Source organism: Lagenorhynchus albirostris, chromosome X, assembly GCF_949774975.1.
Source record: "Lagenorhynchus albirostris chromosome X, mLagAlb1.1, whole genome shotgun sequence".
In the NCBI taxonomy this organism is placed as follows: domain Eukaryota; kingdom Metazoa; phylum Chordata; class Mammalia; order Artiodactyla; family Delphinidae; genus Lagenorhynchus; species Lagenorhynchus albirostris.
The window spans coordinates 100,072,959-100,098,331 of NC_083116.1; the positions used below are offsets into that span (position 1 = coordinate 100,072,959).

Genomic DNA, 25,373 nt, shown 5'->3' on the forward strand with positions numbered 1-25,373 from the left:
ATGGGAGGACCAATGACGAGCTTCTCAGGAGCTGTTTGTGATCACAGACCAAACCCAACATGGTGTTTACACTCAACATGTAAACAACATGCAACAAGATGACTGGCCTGGGGGGTGAAATGGCGACCAGTGTGACACATAAATCAGCAAATCAGGCACAAAAAAAGACAATAGATTAATCAAAGAAAAACAGCCTCAAGCTACTGAACACTGGGAAATAACAGGAAGAGGCATGAATCTGTTATGCAGTTCAATGGCAAAACTACTCTCACAGAAAAAGTCCCATAGAGAGAGCGTCACCGAACTAATCTCCAGAGAGGCACAAAGAAGGCACGGACTAGGAGTTACTTAGGAAGAATAAACACAACTATAGGGGAAATTCTGTCCACACGGTATAATTTGTAGTCTTATAGAAGTGACATTTCAAAATACAGTCTAAAAATACAAGTATTATAATATCCCAGTAGGGCAACACCAATTGATTTAAATAGTACAGGTGCATAAATCCAACATATTGGATAGATGTTTTTTGAATTCCTTCACAACAGTTTGTGTCTTGTTAAATTTTGGCATCTCTGGGACTCAGCATAATACCTGGGAGCAAAGATGCTCCCTAGATTGTTGCTGAATAAAAAAGATATGAAAGCGATCAATCTTCATTAACTCAATGGTGTGTGTGAGGAGTCAGGGTGGAAAGAGAACAGAGAGGTCCTGGTATTTTCATTTAATGAGGTTTGATAGTTTTATTGGACTCTCAGGGAAAGAAGATGATGAAGATAAAGGGAAATAATGGGAAGGCAGTGGTGGGGATCCTTATTTCCTACTGATCATGTTTACATAGAGAGGCTTATTCACTCACTAGAAGGGAAAGTTATGGGAGGAAAAAAAATCTCAGCATCAATCTGCCTCCTCCATCATGATCTGCCATCCAAGGAAAAGCAACATATCTGATCCGTGAATTTGGGTGAAGAAATGAAGCATGAGCAGATGAGCAGACCCTTTTTTTTCTTTCCCGATGTCCTGAATCCAGGATGTACACTTTCTCTTTCTTCTTCATGTGTTGGTTGTTTATTCCTATAGGGAGTCTACAACTGGCTAGGTTGGGGTTAATGCACTTGATTTTGGTGGAAGGTATTAATAACCCCAAACAAATCCAAAGTCATTTTCCAGTTCACCTTTATATAAAGGTACCTTTTGATCTCCATCTGCTTTATTTCTACATCTATTTCTCAGATGCTTATAAATTCGGATGAGGGAATACAGGGTGTAATTAATGATCACACCTAAAAAAGCCCCATCAAAGTTCAAGCCACAGAGTGAAGTGCTCTAATTTCCACCATAAGGGATTTAAGAGACTACAGGAAGTACAAAATGGCTTAAACAACATGATTCTTTTGAATTCTATATAATGTGTTGAGTAAACTATAATTAAATGACACGCGTAGGTGAAAACAGCTGGTTTGCCTTTGCATAAAGTCTAAAATAGTATTCAGACTTGTGACCAGACTTGTCCCTCCATAAGGAAACAGGTGAGAAGGAAAGGGCGAGCAGGGAGAATTACAGAGTGCATGTAAGTTGGTTACATCTTTGGAATAACAGCAGTGAAAGGAATCCAGTTATTACCAGATGCTTTTAAGGAACTCAGAAAAGAGAGAGGTCAACTGATTTATTAAATATTCAGAGAAAAGACACTAAGACAGAGAAAAACATTAAAGTTGAGAGGGGACTGAACAAACGTACTTCTGTATAGCAAGACATGCTTCAGAACAGAAATAAACGTTCACCAATTAAAATGTCTTTTGCCAAAAAATAGATAGCTTCTCGCGTTCGGTGGTACTGAGCAGAGAAAAAGCTATTTTAGAGAGAATGATGGGAAGAGATAAGCCTGCAAGCCTTCCAAATAGTAATTTTCAATAGTAAGCATTACTTTTCATCACGAAAAGTAATGAAGCAGTAAAATATGAACCATATCAAAAGGTGTATTTTCAAGAGCTATTTGAGAGAGACTGTTTTCCTAACATGCCTTTCAAACCTCTCAAAATGATGTTGGCAGCTTCCTTATAGACCCTGCTTATCTAGGAGGACGCGGATTTTTTTCAGGTAATAAGATTTAATCAATTTCTATTATCAGAATTATAATTTCTTTAGCTTGCAACCTGACAAGAGTACAATTTAAGCAATTTAAAGTAGCAAGAACATAGTAAGATGAGTCCTGGATACAAGCATTTCTTTATCTTCCTTTCCACTTCATGTCATAGAAGCATCAACATTTTCCCTTCAACAGGATAGATTTCAAATAAAAATCAAGGCTTGAACACTAAACTATTAATATTCACTGAAGCGGACTTCCCTGGTAGTGCAGTGGTTAAGAATCCACCTTCCAATGAAGGAGACATGGGTTCGAGTCCTGGTCCGGGAAGATCCCACATGCCGCAGAACACCTAAGCCTGTGCGTCCCAACTACTAAGCCTGCGCTCTAGAGCCCGTGAGCCACGACTACTGAGCCAGCAAACCACAACTACTGAAGCCCACGCACCTAGAGCTCGTGCTCTGCAACAAGAGAAACCACCGCAGTGAGAAGCCTGTGCACCACAACAAAGAGTTGCCTCCGCTCGCCACAACTAGAGAAAGCCCGCGTACAGCAACAAAGACCCAATGCAGACATAAATAAATAAATTTATTTATTTTAAAAAAAGAATAAAGAACCCCCCCTTAAAAAAATTCACTGAAGCATAGTAGGATGACACACAAAACAATGGTTTCACTTCAGAAAGAAACTGGACATTCACTGGGGTACAATTATTATAGGTTGGCTGCTTACTAAAATTATTTTCTATTTTAATAAGAAAGCACTTACATTTATTTATCACTGGAAATTGGAAGTTGTATTACACATCTGAATTCTGAGGTTAATCTACACTAATATTCTTATCCCTGGTATGTATAAACAATCAGAATTTTCTTTGAGTATTGTCTATCAGTTGAAGCAAAGAAAGCCAACAGAATTTCATTTAATTAAAGATTACATTTCCTACATTTGTCTAATGTCACTACATGATTCACTAAGGTAAAATCTATATCCAATTTATAATAACTTTTTTGAGATAAATGGAAATGCTTTGTATCAGTCTGATTCCATTATTAATGGATAGTTCTTTGAAATAGAGAATAACTGAAAAGGCACTGAAATGGAAAATTTCCCTCTCCTCATATAAATTTATTTCACTTTTTATAAATTTAAGCAGTTCGTGATTACACTGGCATTTTGCAATGACAAAACTAAAATTCAACCAAAGGGAAAAAATAAGCTAATATAATTAAGAATTAAATATCTCATTGTGCAACCTAGTAACTGCATTACTATCTCCAACTCTCACATACTTCATACTATCTATAACTAGCCAGTAAATAAAAAGAACACAGTTAGGGTGAACTAATATTTTTGGAATTCCAAAGACCTTTTGAAATACATTGGATACATATAACATAGATACTCATTTCATAATTCCATCTCCAGCTTTTCAAATATTGCCTTGCAAATTTTATAGTGAAAGTGTGTAGGGGAGATTATTCTGACATTTTTGTAATTCATTTAAGAAATATTTATTATTTCTAGTTCCTCTTCTACATTTACTCTCAGAATGTTTATTTGCAAATAATAGAACCCCAGTTTGAATAATCTTTTTTGGAAGACACCAAGGGTTTCATGAAGCAAATGGAAGTGTTGATTAAGTGTGATGGAGCCATGTGTATAAGTCAATGAGCAGGCAGAGAAAGGAGACCTGCAAAGAGAGGAGAAAGCAGGCCTGCATAGAAAAGCAGAGAAATAAATATTCCCTAGCTCTACATATTACAGCTTCAGCAAATAAAGATAAACAGGCTAGAATGACAGTAGGGAACAAATGGTGAATGTAATTCAAGATTATTTTATATAGATTGAATCACGTCAAAAACATTTTAGTAGGGCTTCCCTGGTGGCGCAGTGGTTGAGAGTCCGCCTGCCGTTGCAGGGGACACGGGTTCGTGCCCCGGTCCAGGAAGATCCCACATGCCGCGGAGCGGCTAGGCTCGTGAGCCATGGCCACTGAGCCTGCGCGTCCGGAGCCTGTGCTCCGCCACGGGAGAGGCCACAGCAGTGAGAGGCCCACTTACCGCAAAAAAACAAAACAAAACAAAAACATTTTAGTAGGTAAAAGTGATCAAATATCATTTCATATGGAATAGATATTTTTATAGGTGAAAAATTGATGGGTATTGGTACTTTTATATGTCGCAAAGTCATTTTTTATTCAGCAAGCAATGTGTAAACACTACTACTGAAAAAAAGAGCAACAGGATAAAACAGGGTACAAAGTAAAATAGAAGAGAGTGTGATAATAAAGGGAAAGCTGAAACAACTCTGTTTATTGATTGGCCACTTTGTACCGGGCATTATACCTTATGCTAGGGAACCTCTTAGAAAGCTTTTCCCTTGTAAAAGTTTTTGATTTCTACAGGGCTTTAGAAGATAAAGCAATTAGGTTAGGCCTGATGCCAATATGAACAGCTCAGAACCTACTATTTCATCTTTAGGTTTTAAATCTAAAGTATTTTTTAAAACGGTTTTAAAAAATAGTCAGGGGCTTCCCTGGTGGCGCAGTGGTTGAGAGTCCGCCTGCCGATGCAGGGGACACGGGTTCATGCCCCGGTCCGGGAAGATCCCACATGCCGCGGAGCGGCTGGGCCCGTGAGCCTTGGCCGCTGAGCCTGCGCGTCGGAGCCTGTGCTCCACAACAGGAGAGGCCACAACAGTGAGAGGCCCGCATACCACAAAAAAAAAAAAAAAAAAAAAAGTCAGGCCTGGATTCATGCATTATCCCTTCCACTGCTGCATTGTAGGACCCTGGATAAGTCACTAAACTTCTTTTACTTAGATTTCCTCACTTGTAAAATAAAAATACAGGGATACTATGTGCTTCATAGGGTTTCTTTGATGATAAGTTCTATAATAATACAATAAATACAAAACATAAAACACTTAGCACTGTTCTTGGAAGACTAAGCGCTTAATAAATAAACTGGCATGGATATCAGAAAGGTTCTAATCTGGGTTTGGGGTATGGTAGAAGGCACAGACAGAGTGACAATACTTTATATCAGATAGGTGGCTGAGAGAACTGGAGAATGGAGGGTGGTGCTCGGTTCACAGCAACAGCGGCTGTGCAGAGCCAGCCAGTTAAACCTGGATCCTCATCTCAGTAGGCGATTTGAGATGTTGACCAGAAACTGACTGGAACTCTATCCTACAGAGTGGGGAGACCAGTCTGATGGTAGGAGAGGGATAGGGGTATGTGTGAATTTCCATGCCCAGAAAACACTTGATGTATAATAGGTCCTCATTAAGTACTTTCGGATAGACTGATGATAGATTTTAACAGTTCACAGCAAATAAAATATGGCAGAGACTGCTAATTGTCTCCCCAATATTTACTTTCTCTCTTTTCCTCTTTTTTCATAATAGAATGTCCCCCAGTTTTATCTGGGTCTGTCAAGAGGCATTTCCCAGCCTCAAGTGCAGCTAGGTGTGCCCATATGACTGAGGTCTCACCAGTGGGATAGAAGTAGAAATCACATATGCGTCTTCAGGTCATGGCTTTAAAGGGAACCAGCTTGCTCTTCACTGTGGACATGACTGTAGAACTGATCATGCAGAGGAGGACAACTTAGTGGATGGTGGAGCAACAAGAGAAAAGGAACCTGAATCCCTGATAATCTTGAGGGGCAGAGGCACTGTACTGCCTAAACCATGCACAAGTCCAGGCTTACATGTGAAAGAGAAATACGCCTGTCTTGTTTGTCACTGTTAATTGGTCTTAGTTAAAATAACTGGTTAAATTCCTAACATGTTTCCATCACTCAAGTATGGCCGGAAGTATGAGAGGGTATATATCAAGGTTATTATATCCTAACACCATCTGAGTGGGGCTGAATTGAGTTGAGGGGCTGCTTTCCATATTACTTCAGGAATTTCTTGAACCATTTAAAATGAGCATTTATAACTTAGTAGAAATAGCTGCTATTATAAAATATTAAAAACTATTTTACTATCTCTTGTATATCCTCTCTATACTCTTGTATACTCTCTCTCTCTTCAGTTATACCTCATTTACATTCTCTTATCACTGAAATAATTAGATTAGACACAGAGATGATAGTAGTGAGATTAAAGTAAAAAACTATACATATAAATGAGAAAACTAGAGAAGATATTTTGTTTCTGCAAGGAATTTCATACTTAATTTTGTGGTTAATTTGCTTTTTAAATAATACATAAACATAGATTTCTCCCCTTGATTCTAATAAAACACTGCTATGGAAATTTCCCTTTCAGTGTGAATAGGAGCATTCTACTTTAGTTCATCTGGGAAATAGCTGAAAAATAAAGTTTGCATCATTGAGATTTGATTTTGCCAGACCATAATATTAACTTTTTGAAAAGTCTTATTTAAGGTTCTAAATGTCAGAGGGGTAGTTGTACAAAATATATGTCAATTTATTGATTTATGTCAATTTTTATTGACATAAATTTTATCTAATTTATGTCAATTTTTCTATTTCTTTAAATAAGAAACATTTTATTCAAGGTTCTGCTTCCAAGTTTAAAGCTGAAGCCATGGCTTCAATCTTATTCCTTAAATCAGAAAAAGAGAGTAAAGGAAGAAATTAAAGTTGAAGGAAAATGAAAATTACAGTTACTGTAACTTTTTCTTTCCTCACTGATGACAAAATCACAACCTATTTTTATAAATCCACTGATAACCATAATTATTGTTGCTTTGGAGAAAACTACTATGTGAAGAGAACAAACATAAGCGAACACTCATTGGACACTATTTTAATGATATTGTATGTGAAAAATAAATGGGAATGGATTTTCATGCAACTGAGTAATCAGCAACCTGAAATTTAAGGAAAATTGAGTTTTTATTTATTATAATTTTTATACCCATGACTGTGGTTCTCTTACCTTTGATATCTTCATAAGAATCATATGATTTTCTTTTTGGAATCACTACAAAGTCTGTCAGATCTAAGATAGGATTTTGTCCCCAAAAATCTCCATCCAATGTGACTTCCACCTCCTCTTCTACCCACTTCCTGGACTGACATTTTATGACAACTACAGGAGAGAAATACTTTCAGTTAATTTGACTATTGGGTTATATGATTGTTCTTGAGATAGAAAAAATGAATTATGTTATGAAAAATAAAAGTTCCTTTGGCATACTTTGACACGTCATTGCATCTGGTATTAACACACATACACTCATCCAGTATCAACATACATTGACATTTTGGAAGCAACATGAATATTAAATAATATGTAAAAATAGCTTGGCAAGAGATAAATCTAGAAGATACACACCAAAGTATAGAAGATTACATTAGGATGTAGAAATGTGATTCAGGGACTGGATTTTTCAGCTAGCTGTATACTCATTGTGGTAAATACCAAACTTTACTTATATAAAAATACTACAGCAAATACCTTCAAATAATTAAAAAAAAAGTTTATTTTATAATAACACTTATAAAATATATTTTATTAAAGTATCTCCTAAACCAAAAATATTAGTTTATTTACATGCACCTTAAAATTCACTTAAATTAAGTAAAATATTTTGATTTCCATTTGTGAATTGCTTTTAAATTTACAAAATACACTATTTAGTAATTAAAAATTGTAACGAATTATTTAAAGTTAATATTAAAATGTTATTACATATTAATTTAGCATACAGCACTAAAACATTAAATATATAACTTTACATATTTCTATATATATATAATTCCAACATTTTCTTATATAAAGTGCAGAAGTTGTTAATGATCTTGTGAGCAACCAAAATATTATGTCTATATCAACTACTAATTATATAAAGGAATATTAATATATTGGCATTAGCTGTATAATATTATGGGGCCATGTATGCTAGAGTCCATATTTAAGAATATTATTTCTCCAAAATATATTAACTGTTATATTTTTATCAGTTCAGATGCACATAGGACATAAATTGAATATGAGATAAAAAGGGAGTCATAATACTAAAAAAGCTTTGAAATGGATTACACTATGCTTTCGTGGCATCAATAATATTGATAATATGTTCATCTGAACAGCAAGATTGGATAATGTCCTCAGATTTATGTGTTTTCACAGTATAGACCACATTTATAGTAAAGAAATGTTTAAAATAAATTTATTTTAATTCTTAAATTTACAGGTTAATACTGAACATTTTGGACTTAGAATATGTGAAATGTACAACAAGGGTACAAAGTTAGATGTAAATTAAGTGGGTTGAAATGGCTGAGGAAAATGTACAAGCTTTTCTGGTTATAATTAGCTTCAGTCCTAAAGCATTAAATTGGAAATTAGTGTGATCAAAGTTACAATTAGTATCATGTCATTGGTCCTGTCCTGTAAGTCCTTAGGAAATTACTGCCCTAGCAATGCCAGGATTACTAAACCACAATGGATTCACATTCCATTGTCTTTACACTGTGATAGGGAGTACAGTCCTTTTCTAATTATCTACCCCCAAAGGACAGGAGAAAAAGTGGTTCACAGAGCAACAAAAGTACCCTGGGCTTGAGAATAACCTGGGTTATAGATACATAGAAAAAAAAAGAAACAACAAACATTGATGGTGACACAGTTGAGCAGGGAAAGCAATGGGTTATTTCTGATGTGCTCTTAAGAATGAAGAATGGACTGTACTGAAAGTAAATAATATTTACGTATAAAATCATACCCATCTGTTTCTCAAGGGCATTTGTAGAGAAAAAGAATTACTAGAATAGGTTTTAGACTTTTGGTAAAATGATTTAATAACTAGTACACAGTCTGTTCAGAACACAGATGTTACTACTTGGTTGTGCTAATGTAACACAGGCTATTTACAGAACTCACATTTACTTTAAAAATCTAATAATTATGAAAAGAAGTGACTTGATAGAAAATTTCTATGTTTCTGGAGCATATTTAACCTTTGAAGAAAACTGTGCAAGAAATTTGTATTTTCTCATAGGTTTTATTTTAGACTTTAAAAAATCTGCTTTAAGTCTTTAATCTGGGAAAAAAAACAAGCAGTGTCTGGGGTAGACATGAGCAACACTGCTGTTAGAATCCCAACAGAGTAATGTCTAGGCTGTATTACATCACTTTGATCAGAAGACTATTATAAATTTTAAACTGTTCAGCTCTTTGGAAAGTATAAAAACAACTATGTTTTGAAGGAAATAAAAAAAAAGCATTTTGACATGTTTTTGAAGCATTCTGAAGATAATTTAGTATATATGAAATATTTATGTGTTGATAATTTTTTGTTGTTGATAATTTTTTAACTCAAGAGTAAAAATATTTCAAGTAAAACAAATGACATTTATTGTCAAAGGTACTGTTAGTTATGTGGATTTTCACTCCAGTTAAAATTAAACTACACAAGGAAATATATAATCTTGGCCTTCCTTTATAACCAGTGTCTCTGGGGAAATGCTGTTATTCACAAGCAAAACTGACTATTTTCTCTTCTAAGTGTGGTGACATAATTTGTATCAGTAAAGACTAGCTCTTTTTCACTAGCAAAGATTGGTATTGGAGGGAGAAGAAAAATTCAAAATTTCAAGACTTCTTTTAGCTTATCTGTGTTGCTCAAGGTGGAGATCAAAAATAGATATCCCTTTGCTGTGCAATTCAGTGATTCTTAGTTATGAAAAACTATGCCTAGAGCCTGGTAAGAGGCTGGGATACTAAATTTCACCTTATGGTTATCTAAGAGGAGTTGTGATTCTTACGCTGACCCTGGGAACAAAACGGGAAAATAAAAGTATGCAAAAGAAGTGAGAAGAGTGTTGGGGAAAGAGAACATACAGAAACTTGAGAGAAGCCTGGAGTATGTGGAGAAAAAAAAGGGTCATTGAGGGAAAAAAAGGCATTTTAAGAGTAGGGATTTTACGTTGCATGTGTGGTGGCCAAGCCCACCTCCCTAAAATCTGTAGTACATTCTGACTGGTTTTTGGAGAACACCATAAAAGTTTTGTATCTGGGACAACTAATAGAGGAATCATTGCCCCCATGAGTTACACAGAAGCTGGAATATGGTGATTAAATGTGATCCAAGAACCCCAGTACCCAGGAATCTTACAGATCTAGCACAGGGCTCTGAGCATATCAAAGAATATGAAATAAAGGGGTCTGAATTTAATGTTATTTCAATCTTAGTTGATTTGTAGGTTTTACCAACAAGGAAGACAACAGGAAATGGTATGGTTTTGTGGAAAGATCATTGGACTTATTGTTAAGAGACAAGATTCAGTCCTAGCATTTCCACCAATAGGGCTAGGTCACTTTACAACCTACTTTCTCTGGACCTGGATTTTCTTACTTGTACAAAGAAGAGATGGGATTAGAAGGCCTCTAAGATACCTAAAATCCTGGTGTTCTCTGACTCTAAGATATACCTACCTTGGGGGAATTTAGGATGTGGTGCCTGTGGGAATCCAAGAATAGGGTATATCCAGCATATTCCTGGGATTTCTTCACTGTCTATCCCCAAAGCTCTAATTAGAAATTACATTATTAAGAGTGAACAAAAGCATAAACACTTTCAATATTAGCATGAAATGACATATTTTTTAGTAACCTAATGGTGTTTTAGCAAAGCTTGTGAATTTAAACTTTGGCAGAGAAAAACTAAGTATGAAATACAAAACATTTTCTGCAAATGTTGATTTTATAACCATTTCAAACCAAACCCTGGTAAACTGTCACAAAGAAAAATGTAATACAACCATTGTAAGATGCAAGTTAAAACTGAAGAACTTTTTTCTCTACATTCAAAGGTTAGTACAGCAGTTGGCCCTCCATATCTGTGGGTTCCGAATCCACAGATTCAACCAACTGTGAAATTAAAATATTAAAAAAAAAAAAAATTCCAGAAAGTTCCAAAAAGCAAAACTTGTATTTACATAGCATTTACATTATATTAGGAATTATAAGTAATGTAGAGGTGATTTAAAGTATATGGGAGGATGTGCATAGGTTATATGCAAATACTATGCCATTTTCTATAATGGACTTGAGCAACCATGGATATTGGTATCTGCAGGGGTCCTGGAATCGATACCCCATGGATTCTGAGGGATGACTGTATTGGTATTTACTGATGTGACTAAACTGATTAATCAGAAGTAATACAGTTTCCATATTATGTTCTAAACTGGATGGGCAAAGCACAAAACACAAAAAATACCATTAAGTACAGGACTTCAGAAAGTTATCAGTAATTTACTTTTGGAGGCTACCAGTTAAAAGAAAAAGGGCATTTGTAAAATTATTCTACGTCCATCATACACCATCAGGAGAAAAGCAATACTAGAAAATGATTCTGGTCGTTGTTGAAAACAGGCTTTTCTTATGAAAAATGGAACATAAGACACGACAGGCAGGACCAGCTTCATGGGCATGTGACGTATGCAAGAACTCCACACTTGGAATTGCTCATGTTTGTTTAATGTCTTGAAATTCTTAATACTTTTTGAACAAGGGCCTCCTCATTTTCATTTTACCCAGATCACGTCGGCAGTCTTGATTGCAGGAGTGGTAAAAAGCATGGGAGAATGGACTCTGAGCCCACAGGAAAGAATTTTCTGAATGTGAAGAAGAAATATGCACATATAGGACAAAGTAAGAATTTCTTTTTAATTAATAAGGTTTCTAGACAAGTATTTAATTAAAATTATAAAAGCAGAGAAAACATTTAAATTTTGCATCATCACTGGAATCTGCTTAAATTTCAGCAAAGCAAAGAGGGGACAAGTAACCTGCATTCTGGCAACGACAGCACACCCTAGTCATGGCAGTATCTCATCAGGACGTCATATACCTGGCACAGTGCCATCACTTGGTGAACACGAGCATCAGAAGTCCTATGCTTTGCCCAGACGAGCTGTTCCAGGTTGTTCTCTAGATACAGACTCAAAAAGGAGTCCCTTTGCATGTATCTGACTATGATTCACTGATACGATACTTAGATTGACTTGTTCCTCACTCTGAACTTCAAATCAGCAACGATATATACAACCCCATATATCAAATATATTTTCCCCCTCTGACCATGTAAATTTGAACACTTCATGAACTTCACATTGCATAACATATAAAAGAAACCGATCATATCAATGCCAGTCAAAATGAAATCATGTTCCTTCAATGTGCTATGTAAATGTTACCTTTTCACCTCTGTGTGCAATTCTTTAAAATTGTCAACAGGCCACCTTTCTCCACTTGCCTTCTTCATTTGAACAATGACCATTGTTTTTTGTAATTTCATAACCTGGGGCACAAATAACACCTGGATATCTACAGTCCCTTTAGGAGGCAATGCAATTCCTGTAAAAAAGAAAAACACACACACAAAAATAAGTTTTAATGTGGTAAACATTTTTAGAATATAATTTTAACCACAGAAAGTAACCTCTCCTTACTGATGACCTAAATTTTTTAAAATCACTCCTGAACAAAAAATACATTATGCTAAATTATAAGTGCACTTCACTGGCTTCACTAATTTTCCTCAAATGTCACCAAAATTCTTTAAAAAACACATTTTATCCTGAGCCAAGGAGGTTCTCCTGAAGAGGCTGGAAGAATTGAAGAAATGTTGATAGTGATGGCTTGAGTTTCCCAGAGTGATTAAAAAAACCCCATAAAACCCATGGATCTTTTCAAGTCTTACCACATTTTGCATAAGGCAAAGTACAGCAATTTCTGACCCTTTCATTTCTTTGCATATTTCTGTTCTAGACCATAACAGCTCCATGTTTCTGCTTGGAGCCCCAGAATTGCTACCAGTAAACTGTTCATTTCTTTAACTGATTCACGAAGGAAGCCAAAGCTTATTTGTGAAAGAAAGGGGCATCCACTTCAAGTTGTAAAAATCAGAAGACAGAAAAACAGACAGCAATTTCTTGTGTTCTAGTGAATTCGAATTTTTCAACCTTTGCTTTGAATAAGTACCACCTGCGAAAAACTTGTTAGACATGGAGCTTGCTAAGGCCCAATTACAGAGATTCTGATTTGTTCAGTCTGGGCTGGGACCTCAAAGCTGCGTACTTAAGTAGCAGCTCATGAGATCCAGAAGCAGGTGATCATGAGACCATACTTAGAAAAAAACCCTCTATCTACTGGACGAGTAGTGAGCTTCTAGCCATTTGTAACAGTGAAGATTTCCAAGTGATCGGTGTCTTCCTTTATTTTGAAGAGTAACACTCTTTACAAGAAAATGGGATTACTGACTATATTTTAAAAATTCTTTGTTATAAGATTGATGATATTCAAAGTCATTTTGTCTCAGATGAGAATACTGTACTAAACTATTAAGAACATCAAGAAAGAAAATAGAAAATGGCCCCTCTGCAAAATATCCCAACTCAAAATTCTTATAAATTTTCAAATTTTAAAGTTTATTCCTTCAGGAAATGAAAATTTTCTAAGGTGTACTGTCATACTTAACAATAACTAGTAATTAATATGATTACGAGTTAATATTTATTCACTACTGATTCTATGCCAGGCTCTGTGCTAAGTATTTTTCACACAATTATCTCATTTCATTCTCAGAAAATCACCATAAACAAGTGTTATTATGTTTCTCATTTTAGAGATGGAGATACTGAGACAATTTGGTTAAACAACTTGCCCAACGTCCCAATGAAAGATCATGTTGTTTACTAAGATATCTGAAAAATTTCTATCTTCAATTTTGCCTTTATGAGTTCTGTATTTTCAACGAATCACTGCATTCAAATAAGTAAAAACAGCAAGAGCCAGAATAAAATAGGATAAAGAGCTGGAATATGATAAAAAAAAAGCAGAGCTGAGTCAAATAAACCATACATTGCATCTCCAAGGAAAAGTTTAGAAATGATCATTTACCCTTACAAAAGTATATTACCACTAAAAATAGATTATATTATAACTAAAAATAAACCCAGACATTTAGATGGTGTAAGGAGTCAAGACAAAGATACAAAAGGGTACTTCATTGCTAACATCATGCTTTCTTATAATATTTGAAATGAAAGATAATGCTATAACCAATAAGCTCATTTAATTAAAAATCTAGCAGGCTATTTGTGGCTGTAACTTTTTACCAGTCTACAAATAGAACTATAGTTCCCTATTGAATTCACCATACATTTCTTTAACTACTATTACATGCTTAAATAGTAAGTCACTGCAATGTTAATAAACTTCCAAGAAATCACTGAAACTTAGCAATGAAAAGAACTTTGAGAATTTATCAAATTCATTTCATGTCTCACAAATATTTTATATTTTCTGTGGTTTTCCCATCGTCCTTTGCAACACTTTGAGTAGAGACAGAAAAGTCGTCCACACTTCTATCTTATAAAGAATCTAACCTATGTTTTCTTCTAATATCTATATATTTTCATCCTTATAGTTAAATACTCAATCCACTTGTAATTTATCCATATGTAAGGAATGAAGAATGTATCCAATGTTGTTGATTTTCTATATGAGACTAATTATCCAAAAACCACTTATTTAAAAGTTCAATGATTTGAAATGCCACCTACACGGCATTTCCTTATATATTTTGGTCTTTTTCTGGAGTCCCTAGATTCCTCTTCATGTGTAAGTACCACACTGTTTTAATTATAGATGCTTTATTTTCTACTAGAACTGTCTCCTCCCCCAGCTCATTTTTTTAAAAGAATTTTTCTAAATTTGGAATGAACAGTTAGCTCCAAGAAGGGGATGGCCTGGCAAACAGTTCTTTTAATGGTATTGCCCCACATTTACGCTTTAGGGATCACTGACATTTTTGTCCATTCACGATCTATTCAAGAGCAAGGATATGGCCTTTATTTTTCTCACTTGAGCATTATATTAGGTGCTTCTAGGTTCTTGGAATAGGTTTTCAGCCAGTGTTAGTGTTCAGTGTTGCTGGAGGCTCATTTCAGCATCTTCATATGTGTTTAGCAGGAAGCTGGGAGAAACCACATCAGTTGTTTCTATCTTCTGACTGGGAAATGTAGCTAGTGTGATGATTACTAAATCTATTAGGTTAAACAATCTAGTAAAACATATTCTAAACTCAAAACATTTTCTAAGCTTATCTTTTTCTGTTTTACTCCATTTCCATATAGTAACTACACAAAGTAACTACAGATGTATTTACTTTTTTCTATTACAGTTACCATTCGGGGATTCAAAATGCTAATAAGTATCTAGGGGGAAATATGCACATTTTATTTTACGTAATTGATTTTAGGTACTTATATAGTTTATGAGAGAAGTATACATTATTTATATAATTTTGAGACCTGATAATACGTCATGTTTAGCATCTGAGAAATATTAAAAAGAGTGGCATTCAATGTATTATTATTATTGTTATTTTGCTTTTGAAATCTGCTATGGCCTAGCTGCACTTAATATTCAAATTTTATTCAGTGTATTCTAATACTGCTATTTTGACTGCTCTTTTGATCAAATGTAATAGAAATATTTATGCACTGATCTCCAATTTGAAATATAGAAATTGTACAATACTTTAATGGAATGAGGTTACTTGCCTTCTTAGAAGAAAATCTTCTCAAGAGCATAAAATGAGCATAATACTTATTTTAGTAATGAAAATATTTCATTTGGAGAGATTAATTTTTAATCACTTTAGTGGTATTACACTACTGCTCCCCACAGCATAATTTCTAATATTTAGCATGGAATTAGAAATAGCCCATGTCAGGAAATCAAAGAGATACTTAAACATTCTAGCTCCCTAAGTGATGCTATTATTTTTGTTATAGTGGTTTCTTTAATTAATTTATTTATACTTTTGTCAAATGTCTATTTGTTTGTTTTAACTGAAGTACAGTTGATTTACAATATTGTGTTTCAGGTGTATACCAAAGTGATTCAGTTATACGTATATATGTGTATATATCTATATTCTTTTCTTTGATTCTATCCCATTAGTTTATTACAACATATTGATTATAGTTCCCTGTGTTATACAGTAGGACCTTGTTGTTTATCTGTTTAATATATGGTAGTGTGCATCTGTTAATCCCCTACTCCCAATTTATCCCTCCTCCATCTTCCCCTTGGTAACCATAAGTTTGTTTTCTATGTCTGTGAGTGTCTTTCTGTTTTGTAAATAAGTTCATTTGTACTATTTTTTTTAGATTCCACATATAAGTGATATCATATAATATCTGTCTTTCTCTGTCTGACTTACTTCACTTAGTACGAGAATCTTTAGGTCCATCCATGTTGCTGCTATAGTGGTTTATCTTAAATAAGAAAGCAAGCTTTTATTTCTAAAACATCAAGTCATCAAGAATGTGACTTTTCATCAACCACTTTCACACATGAAATGTGTGCACTTTCTACTTGAATACTTTATATTTTCAATAACTGATTTAATAATCTTTAAATTATCACTAAAAAATAGAACAGAATTGTTAATGTGGTAGTTTGGAGAAGAGTCCTTTCATTGGTTCTTTAGAGATATTATAGGCTGAATTATGCCCCCCTCCCCAACTCATATGTTGAAGTTCTAATTGCCAGTGTCTCAAAAGTGACTGTATTTGAAGTTGGGGACCTTTAAAGAGGTGGTTAAGTTAAAATAAGACTGTTAAGGTAGGCTCTAATCCAGTCTGACTGGTGTCCTTATAAAAAAAGGAAATTGTGACACCAAGACAGACACCAAGGATGCCCACATACAAAGGAAAGACCATGTGAGGGCACAGTGAGAAGGCAGCCAGCTACAAGCCCAATAGAGACACCTTAGAAGAAATCAAATATCTTGGTCCCTTGATTTTGAACTTCCAGCCCCCAGAACTGTGAAAAAATAAATTTATTTTGTTTAATCCACCCAGACTGTATTTTATTATTGCAGCCCTAGCAAACTGATACATGAAATTATCTTTCCTTCTATGTTATCTCAGAGGCTGAGGCATGGGATGCCACTGAACTTGCTTAGAGACTTTCTAATTCCAGGCTCTCAAAACAGGACAGATAGAGAAATTTGACTCTGACTGCCATTTGGCTGCTATGATCATGGAAAAGCTAGGGATGAAGCAGTATTCCCATCCAACCTGTATCTTGCTGACTGAGGTGCATGTATTGAATGGAAGCATCTATTGAAGAACAAGAAGGGCATTTCAGGGATGGAATTTTCTTCATGAAGGATTAGAGACTGCTGCTGCTTTACTCCTCCATCTTTTATAGAGCGAGCTAATGTCTGAGATTTAATAAAGAACTTGTCCAAAGAAGACACCATTAAAAGGACTAGTGTACAAAAAGTGAGCACTAAGTAGAAGGTCACATTTACTCGTATAGGTCATTGGGGAATAGATACAAATCCATGCTTCTTAGAAAAAAATGTTCAGTTTGAGACATATAATGCTTTTAAAGTAGATATTTGGGATTATTCAACACAAATATGATTGCTAAGGTAAGTTTTACATCATGAACTAAGCACCTGTAAGTTAAAGTTTTATGTTTGCTTTTTTAAAAATCTAAGAATACATTAGCAAAAAATAAACAAATAAAACTTAAAGGAAATACTGATTCCAATGTAAACATTCCACTGCTGGGTCAAAAATGAGTGAAAAGTCCACTATCAGAGCCTCCTGACCAGAGACACAGTAAAGGACAGAGTTTTCTGTTATTGAAGGCCTTCAAGCACATGCTAATAACCACTGACAGTGATGACCAAGAGAAGGGTTTTGAGCTTTACATTAATATTTAGAATATCTTAATGTGCCTTCCAGTCTTAATATTCTATGGTAACATTTTTCCTTATAAATAGAAAAGATAACTAAGGTTTTAAAAATTAATGTCAGGAAATTGAATATTTTCTTGGAAAGTAATTTTAATTTCAATTAAAATAATATCCCTTATTGATCAATTACCATATCTTCCTTGTTCTCTGCACTGCTAAGTTGTGTGTGTGTATGTAAAATCTCTCTCTTCACCTGCAGGAATACTCTCTGATATAATGTCAAGCATTTGAGATTTACAAATTTAAATCTATGCTCTGATATTCATTAGTTCTGGGAAACTGGGAAAGTTATTTAAATTTCTAAGCGAGATTTTCCTCATATGAAAAAGGAAGCATATATACATATATATATATATATATATATGAATATAATATACATATCAAGATTTTGCTATGGCAAAGGTACTATTTCAGATCCATCCAGATAATTCCATTTTGTACAGTATACATCGATTGTACACTGTTTTATTCTTTCACTTATTCATTCAGAAAATACTCTGTGCCATGCATTGTAATAAGGGATAAAATAGTGAAGAAAATAAATTCCTTGCTTTTCTGGATCATGCATTCCAGAATGTGTTGGGGGTGAGAAGTCAAACAATAAATAAAATGTATTATATGTATGGTGTTGTTAAGTAAAACAATAAAGAGTTAGAGAGTGATGTGGATGTTAATATAGGGTGGTCCAGGAAGGCCTCTCTGATAGGTGTCATTTGAGCAAAGCACCTAAGGAAGTCTGAGAAGCCTTGTAGACATCCATGGGGGGAATACTAAGATAGCAGGTGGCTATATGTGTCTGAATTTAAGGGGAAATTGAGGCTGGGGCTATCAATTTAAAAGTTGTTTGAATTCACTTGTGGCTGAATGAGAGCTCATCAGGAACAAGTATGGACAGAAATGAAAAGAGAAGACAGCACCTTGGGCCTCTGGGAATTCAGGGGATAGGAACAGGGGAGAAAATGCAAAAAAGACTGAGGAGGCCTTACTAGAGAGATAGAAGGAGAATCAAGGGAGAATTGAATCCTGGAGGCCAATTGTTTCCAAAATGGTGAGAGATCAACTGTATCAAGTAGAGCTCATGAGCAAGATGAGGATGCACATAGACGATTAGATCTGGCAGTGTTATGTTACTGATGAACTTCAAAAGAGCAGAATCGGGCTTCCCTGGTGGCGCAGTGGTTGAGAGTCCGCCTGCTGATGCAGGGGACATGGGTTCGTGCCCTGGTCCGGGAATGTCCCACATGCCGCGGAGCGGCTGGGCCCGTGAGCCATGGCAGCTGAGCCTGCACGTCCGGAGCCTGTGCTCCGCAACGGGAGAGGCCACAACAGTGAGAGGTCCGTGTACCACAAAAAAAAAAAAAAAAAAAAAAAAAAAAAGCAGAATCATCTGTAGACTGATGGGGAATAAAGTAAGATTAGCTTTTGCAATAACTTATAAGGGAAAATAATCTGAAAAAGAATCTATCTATCCATATCTATATCTATATATCTGAATCACTTTGCTGTACACCTGAAACTAACACAACATTGTAAATCAACTGTACCTCAATAAAAAAAAAAAAAAAGAAAAAAAAGATAATGTATAAGAAATGAGGGCCATTAAGTATAGACAACCTTTCAAGTTGTTTTGCCATAAAGAGGGATCAGAGAAATGGGATAGTACGTGGCAGGGATAAGGGGTAAAGAGATGCATGTCTTTTAACATTAAGAGGTATTATTGCATGCTTGCTATGTTGATAGGCATAATCCCACAAGAATTATTACACAGAAGACAGAGGAAAGAGCTGGAGAGCTCCACATAGTTGAGTAGGCGTGGGATTCAGTGAACAGGTAGAGGGCTGGCCATAAGAACACAAAGAGCTTTTCCAATGTAATGGGAGGAGAGGCAAGGCACATGGATGAAAATAAAATCAGGCTGGTCGAGCTAATGGAAGAACCAGACAATTAGATTCTGATTTGACTTTATATTCTTAATGAAATAGGAAGAAAGAATATCAGATGAGAGAAGGGGAGGAAATGCTGAATGTCAGTAGTAGTCATCATGTTTCAATTCATTGCAGGAAATTTTACTAAAGGAAAAGAATGTGTCATCAAAAGTTCATCATTCACTCACAGTTTTATTTCTCTATCTCCTTTCTATCTATCCATCTCTACATCCATCAACCACTTTACCTATTGTAAAAGCCCCAAATTCTCTAAATCCTAAGAAGACATTAGTCCTCTCTCTGTTAGAATACTTATCTGTATTTCTGAAGCTAAGAAAATTGTATAAAATGACAGAAAAGAGAAATGGTACTGTAAGCCTTGGGTTCCATTTTACAAGCCCAGACCATATAAAATATTTTAATTAGTTCGATTTTCATTCTCTTCATAGAAATATTCTAGTGGTAGAAGTAGGTCTAAATTTCAGGTTATAGAGATTTTTCTGAAGGGCAGGCATCCAGGCATCTTTGCATAACAAAAGCTATAGCTTTGTGTTTTACAATAAAATCAGCAGCTTCACTGACTAGCTTAGAAATCTGCTTGCTTTATGCTAAAAATCATAATTACAAATCTGTCTGATTGGAACCTGAGCTCATTTGTGTGGAAAATTGGTCATCTGACATAATAGGAAGGGAAATTTTATAAAAAACATGAAATTATGCTCAGCTGTCAACATAATTTAATCAACATTCATGACAATTATCTGGAGACCTGGGTATGCTTTACGTCAGGCAGCAGCACACATTAAATGCCACTAAACACTGAATTCTTGAAGACATTTTCCAATTCACAAGTAGCAACGTTTAAATTGAAAAAACATTTTTTTCTGCATAAAATATTTTTATTATTCATTGCCAAACTGCATGATATATGTTAACTAAAATCAACATGAGTCTTGGGAGCATGTGTGCAAGGGTTGGGTGGAGACTGTTAAGAATTATATACCTGATTTTCCTTTGCAAATTCGGTCACATTCAATCTGTTCAATGTGTCATATATTAAGTTTATTTTACAACGCTAAAGTTAAATATCAGGACTAAACTATACATTAGTCAGTGATGTATTAATTAAGACTTTTGAGTAGAACTACATAATGTGTATATTCCTTTAAATTTTACAAATTACTGCTTCATTTTATTCTCCTGCATATCCTTGGTAATTGGTGTATAACAGTCTCCATAAATGTTTCTTGAATAAATATAAGAAAAAAATAAAATAAAAAATAAAATAAAATCAACATGAGACATAGCAATTATCTCTCATAAGGAAAAAAAATACGTCTCTTTTCTAAATGCTTATTTAGCTCTAATTATTAACAATCACATAAATTATGTATATTTTATCTTTTAAAAAGTAGATATTATAGATACCAAACATAGTGTATATCATTATCCTTCTGATTATTCTCTCTTATTATAATATGATATAATCCTTATCCATTATAAAAACATTTGAGATAATTATAAACATGCAGTTGTAAGAAATGAAAGTATGCTTTACTCAGTTATCTCCCATGGTAACATCTCGTAAAGCTATAATGCAATACAAAATCCAAAATGTTTACATTGAAATAGTGAAGATATAGAAGTTTCATCACCACAAGTATCCCTCTGGTTGACCTTTTACAGACATCCCTGCCTCCCCCACTACTCTAACCCTGAATACTACTATTCTCCATTTCTGTAATTTTGTCACATCAAGAATACTCTATGAATGGAATCATACAGTATATAAATCTGAGGGACTGGCTTTTTCACTCAGAATAATACCCTGGATATTCAATCAAGTTGTTGTACTTATCAATGCTTTGTTCGTTTCTATTGCTGAATACTACACAGCGGTATAGATATAACACCGTTTGTTTAACCATTCACACTTTGAAGGGCATCTAGGTTGTTTTCAGATTCTGGCTATTACAAATAAATCTGCTATGAACATTCATGCACATATTTTTGTATGACATAAATTTTTACTTTTCTGGGATAAATTCCCATGAGTGTAATTGTTGGATGGTAGGGTAATTGCATGTTTACTTTGATAAGAAACAACCAGTTTTCCAGAATGGCTATACCCTTTTACATTCCCACCAGCAATGTATGAGTGATCCAGTTTCTCTACATCTTTCCTAATACTTGATGTCACTATTTTTTTATTTTAGCCATTCTGATAGGTTTGTAGTGAAAACTCCTTGTGTTTTTATTTTGCATTTCTCTAAAGATTAATGATGTTGAACATCTCTTCATGTGCTTATTAACGATCAGTATATTTTCAGTATAGGTGAAATGCCTATTCATATTCTTTGCCCATTTTCCAAAAATTGTATTATTAGTGAGTTTTCAGTATGTTTTATATATTCTAGATACTAACCCTTTGTCACATATGTGGTTTGCAAACATTTTCTCCCAGTTTATAGCTTTCCACTTTATCGTCTTCTCATGGGCTTTTACGGAGAAAAATATTTTAGTTTGATGTCCAATTTATTAATTTTTCCTCTTATGGAATTTTTTATTGGTTAAAAGCAAGAACTATTTGCTTAGCATTGTGTCAATTTTTGCATAAAGTCTGAGCATCCTGGCTGGAATTGCATTAAACCAATAAATCAAGTGGGATAGAACTGACATCTTTACTGTATTGAGTCTTCCAATTCATGAATAGAGTGGATCTCTCTATTTATTTAAATGTCATTTGATTTTGTCATTTTCAGCATACAAGTCCTGAACATGCTCTGTTAGATTTACTTCTAAGTAATTTATTTATTTGGAGAGATTACAAACAATATTAGATTTTAACTTTCAGTTTCCATATTTTCGTTGGTAATATATATAAATACGATTGAGTCTTTGTGTGTCGTTCTTATTTACCATGACCTTGCTGAATTCACTTAATACTTCTACAAGCTTTTTTTTTTTTTTTTTTAAGATTCCTTGTGATTTTCTGGTAGATAATCATGTGATATGAAGATAAGGACAGTTCATTTCTTTCTTTCATTCTATTTGCCTTTCATTTTCTTTACTTGCCTTATTGCACTGGCTGGGACTTCCAACAGTATGATAAATGCTGAGAGTGACATCCTTGTGTTGCTCCCTATTTTAGAGAGAAAGTATTCAATGTTTCATAACTGAAGGTGACACTATATTTTCTATACTGAATGACCTGTGATCTTTTTCCTTTATTCTTTTTAAGAGAGTAGATTACATTGATGAAATTTCAAATGCTCAACCAGCCTTTACATTTGGAATAAATGCCATCTGCTCATGGGTATATTTTTTTGTTATATATTTTGATGGGTTCATTTTATTAATATTTGTTGAAGATTTTTGTGTCTAATTTCGGAAACAGTATTAGTCTGTAGCTTTCTTTAATTGTGATGTGTTTCTAGTTTTTGTATCAGGGTAATGCTGTCCTCATAGAATAAGTTGGAAGGTGTTTTCTCGCCTTCTCCATCTTGGAATAATTTGAGAAAGATTGGTGTTAATTCTTTTTTACATGTTTGGTAGAATTTGCCAGTGAGGCCATTTGGGCCTAAAGATTTCGCCTTGGAAGTTTCCCAATTATTAATTTAATTTCTTTAATAGATGACTACTCATATGATCTATTTCATCTTTGGTGGATTTTGGTAGTTTGGAATTTACGAGAAATGGATCAATTTCTCCTAAGTTGTTGAATTTATGTGTTTATAGTTGTTCATAATACTGCCTTATTTTTCTAATGTCTTAGGTTATCTGTAGTGATGTTGCCATGGGTTACTTGAACATATTTTAGGATTTTAACTGATTTACAGTGTTTTTGAGTCTATCACTTCATACAATTTTCTTAGTTGTTTAAAATGGTAATTCAATATACATACGCAACTTACTGCTTTCCATAGGTATCAATGTTTAATTTGAATGAAATGTATCAATATGTACCTTATGTTTTAAAATGCACTCAGGATTTGTTTTAATCAGGTATGGTGAGACATACAGACACAGAAATGACTGTCATGAAGAAAGAAGTTTTATACTCACATATCCCTAGGAACGGGAGGCATAGCATGCCATGCAGGGACACATGGGGAATCATCAAAATTAGTCATGGGGTGAGGGAATGGCCAAGAGCTTTTACTGTGGTTTTCATGGGAAGGCTAAGCAGGTTTAGGATAGAGGGTATTTTCCTTACGATACATCACAAATTCTAGAAGATGGTGTGGTAAAGTTTTAGGATTTAGAAAGGAGTGAAAGTTGTGGTAAAAAAAAGAAAGTGGATGTACACTGCCACTGGGGATATGAATGTTGAGAATGAGGGATGACCTGGAAGAACAGGTGCTCATATGGTAACAGATACAAAGAAGGATAAATACATACTTATATACTTCCTGATGAAAGAAAGATAGATGGTGGTGGTAAGATCTCACACTCGCACTATGGGGATGAGACTTTAGAGATGGAAAAGAACGGATAACTTAGCAAATATACATTACATATAAGGATTTTCTAATGGCTTGAAAATAATCCATCAATTATTCAACATTCTCTAACTACCTAAACATAGGCATATACTTTGCTATATGTAAGCTTAGCATTCTTAAAACTCAGGTCTCATAAATAACAAACTAATGCCAAATGCTGAATTTGCTAACATACTCATGAATTGAGTGCTTGTCTGCAAGACAAATGTCTCAGCGTCTGCATTTTCCTCCTATTAGTTTCTTCCTGATAAGAAGTTTTGATAAAGATTACGGTACCATTTATATTTGATAATAAGATAAATAACACTCAAAGTTGGCATCTTCTGCTGTTATCGAGGGGATAGGGATTTCAGAACATGCCCACTTGCTACAGGAAAAGAAATCAATTAGAGCTACAAGAATTCAGGAAGAATACAAGTGGCAAAAGGTAATGAATGGTTGTGCCTAGTCAAATTGGGGAAATCCTAGAATGGATATTTTCCTAAAATGCATTCACCATATTTCTTTTATGAGTTAACTGAAAAAACAGAAATCTAATCCTTTCGTAAGATTAAATTTTGACTTGTCCACAGAGCTGGTGACAGTAGAGTTTCGACTGTGTACTCATGTCCTACACATGGAGACCATGACAACTTATATCCATCTGATTTTCCTTTTAGGCTTAAATATAAATAGGGGTGTCAGCTAAAAGAAGAAGAAAAAATAACAATTTCAGTTCAGGTGTAATTGGATTTTTGACATATCAGAGCTCTGATTACATCTGACAGATGCATATTGATTTTCATTTTAAGCTCTTCTTCTCCAACACACTTGGTAATTTCTGGAATTTTTTGCTTTAAATTAAATAAAGGTTTGAAGTGATAGAAGATTTTAATTAACTTCACCGACAATGTAATACCTACTCTGGAATTGGAGTCTGATATTATATTTTTTCATACAAAATAAACATAATGAGAAATATCATATTTATGTAGCATAAAGCAGGAATTTTGTTTTTTAGAATGCATCAAACAGGTCATAAGGTATGGCTTAAAACATGTTCTCACTTGTCAGAGTCTAAGAATTAAAACAAAAATGTG

At 34.5% G+C, this 25,373-nt stretch overlaps 1 protein-coding gene across 1 annotated transcript in view; it reads right to left on the bottom strand.

Annotated features, from left to right (window-relative positions):
• Positions 1 to 25,373, bottom strand: part of CFAP47 (cilia and flagella associated protein 47) — a 509,799-nt gene that overhangs the window by 26,246 nt on the left and 458,180 nt on the right. Inside the window, 3 exon segments of the mRNA XM_060137366.1 lie at positions 7,007 to 7,159; positions 10,511 to 10,605; positions 12,277 to 12,436. Of these exon segments, the coding sequence (XP_059993349.1) occupies positions 7,007 to 7,159; positions 10,511 to 10,605; positions 12,277 to 12,436 (408 nt within the window).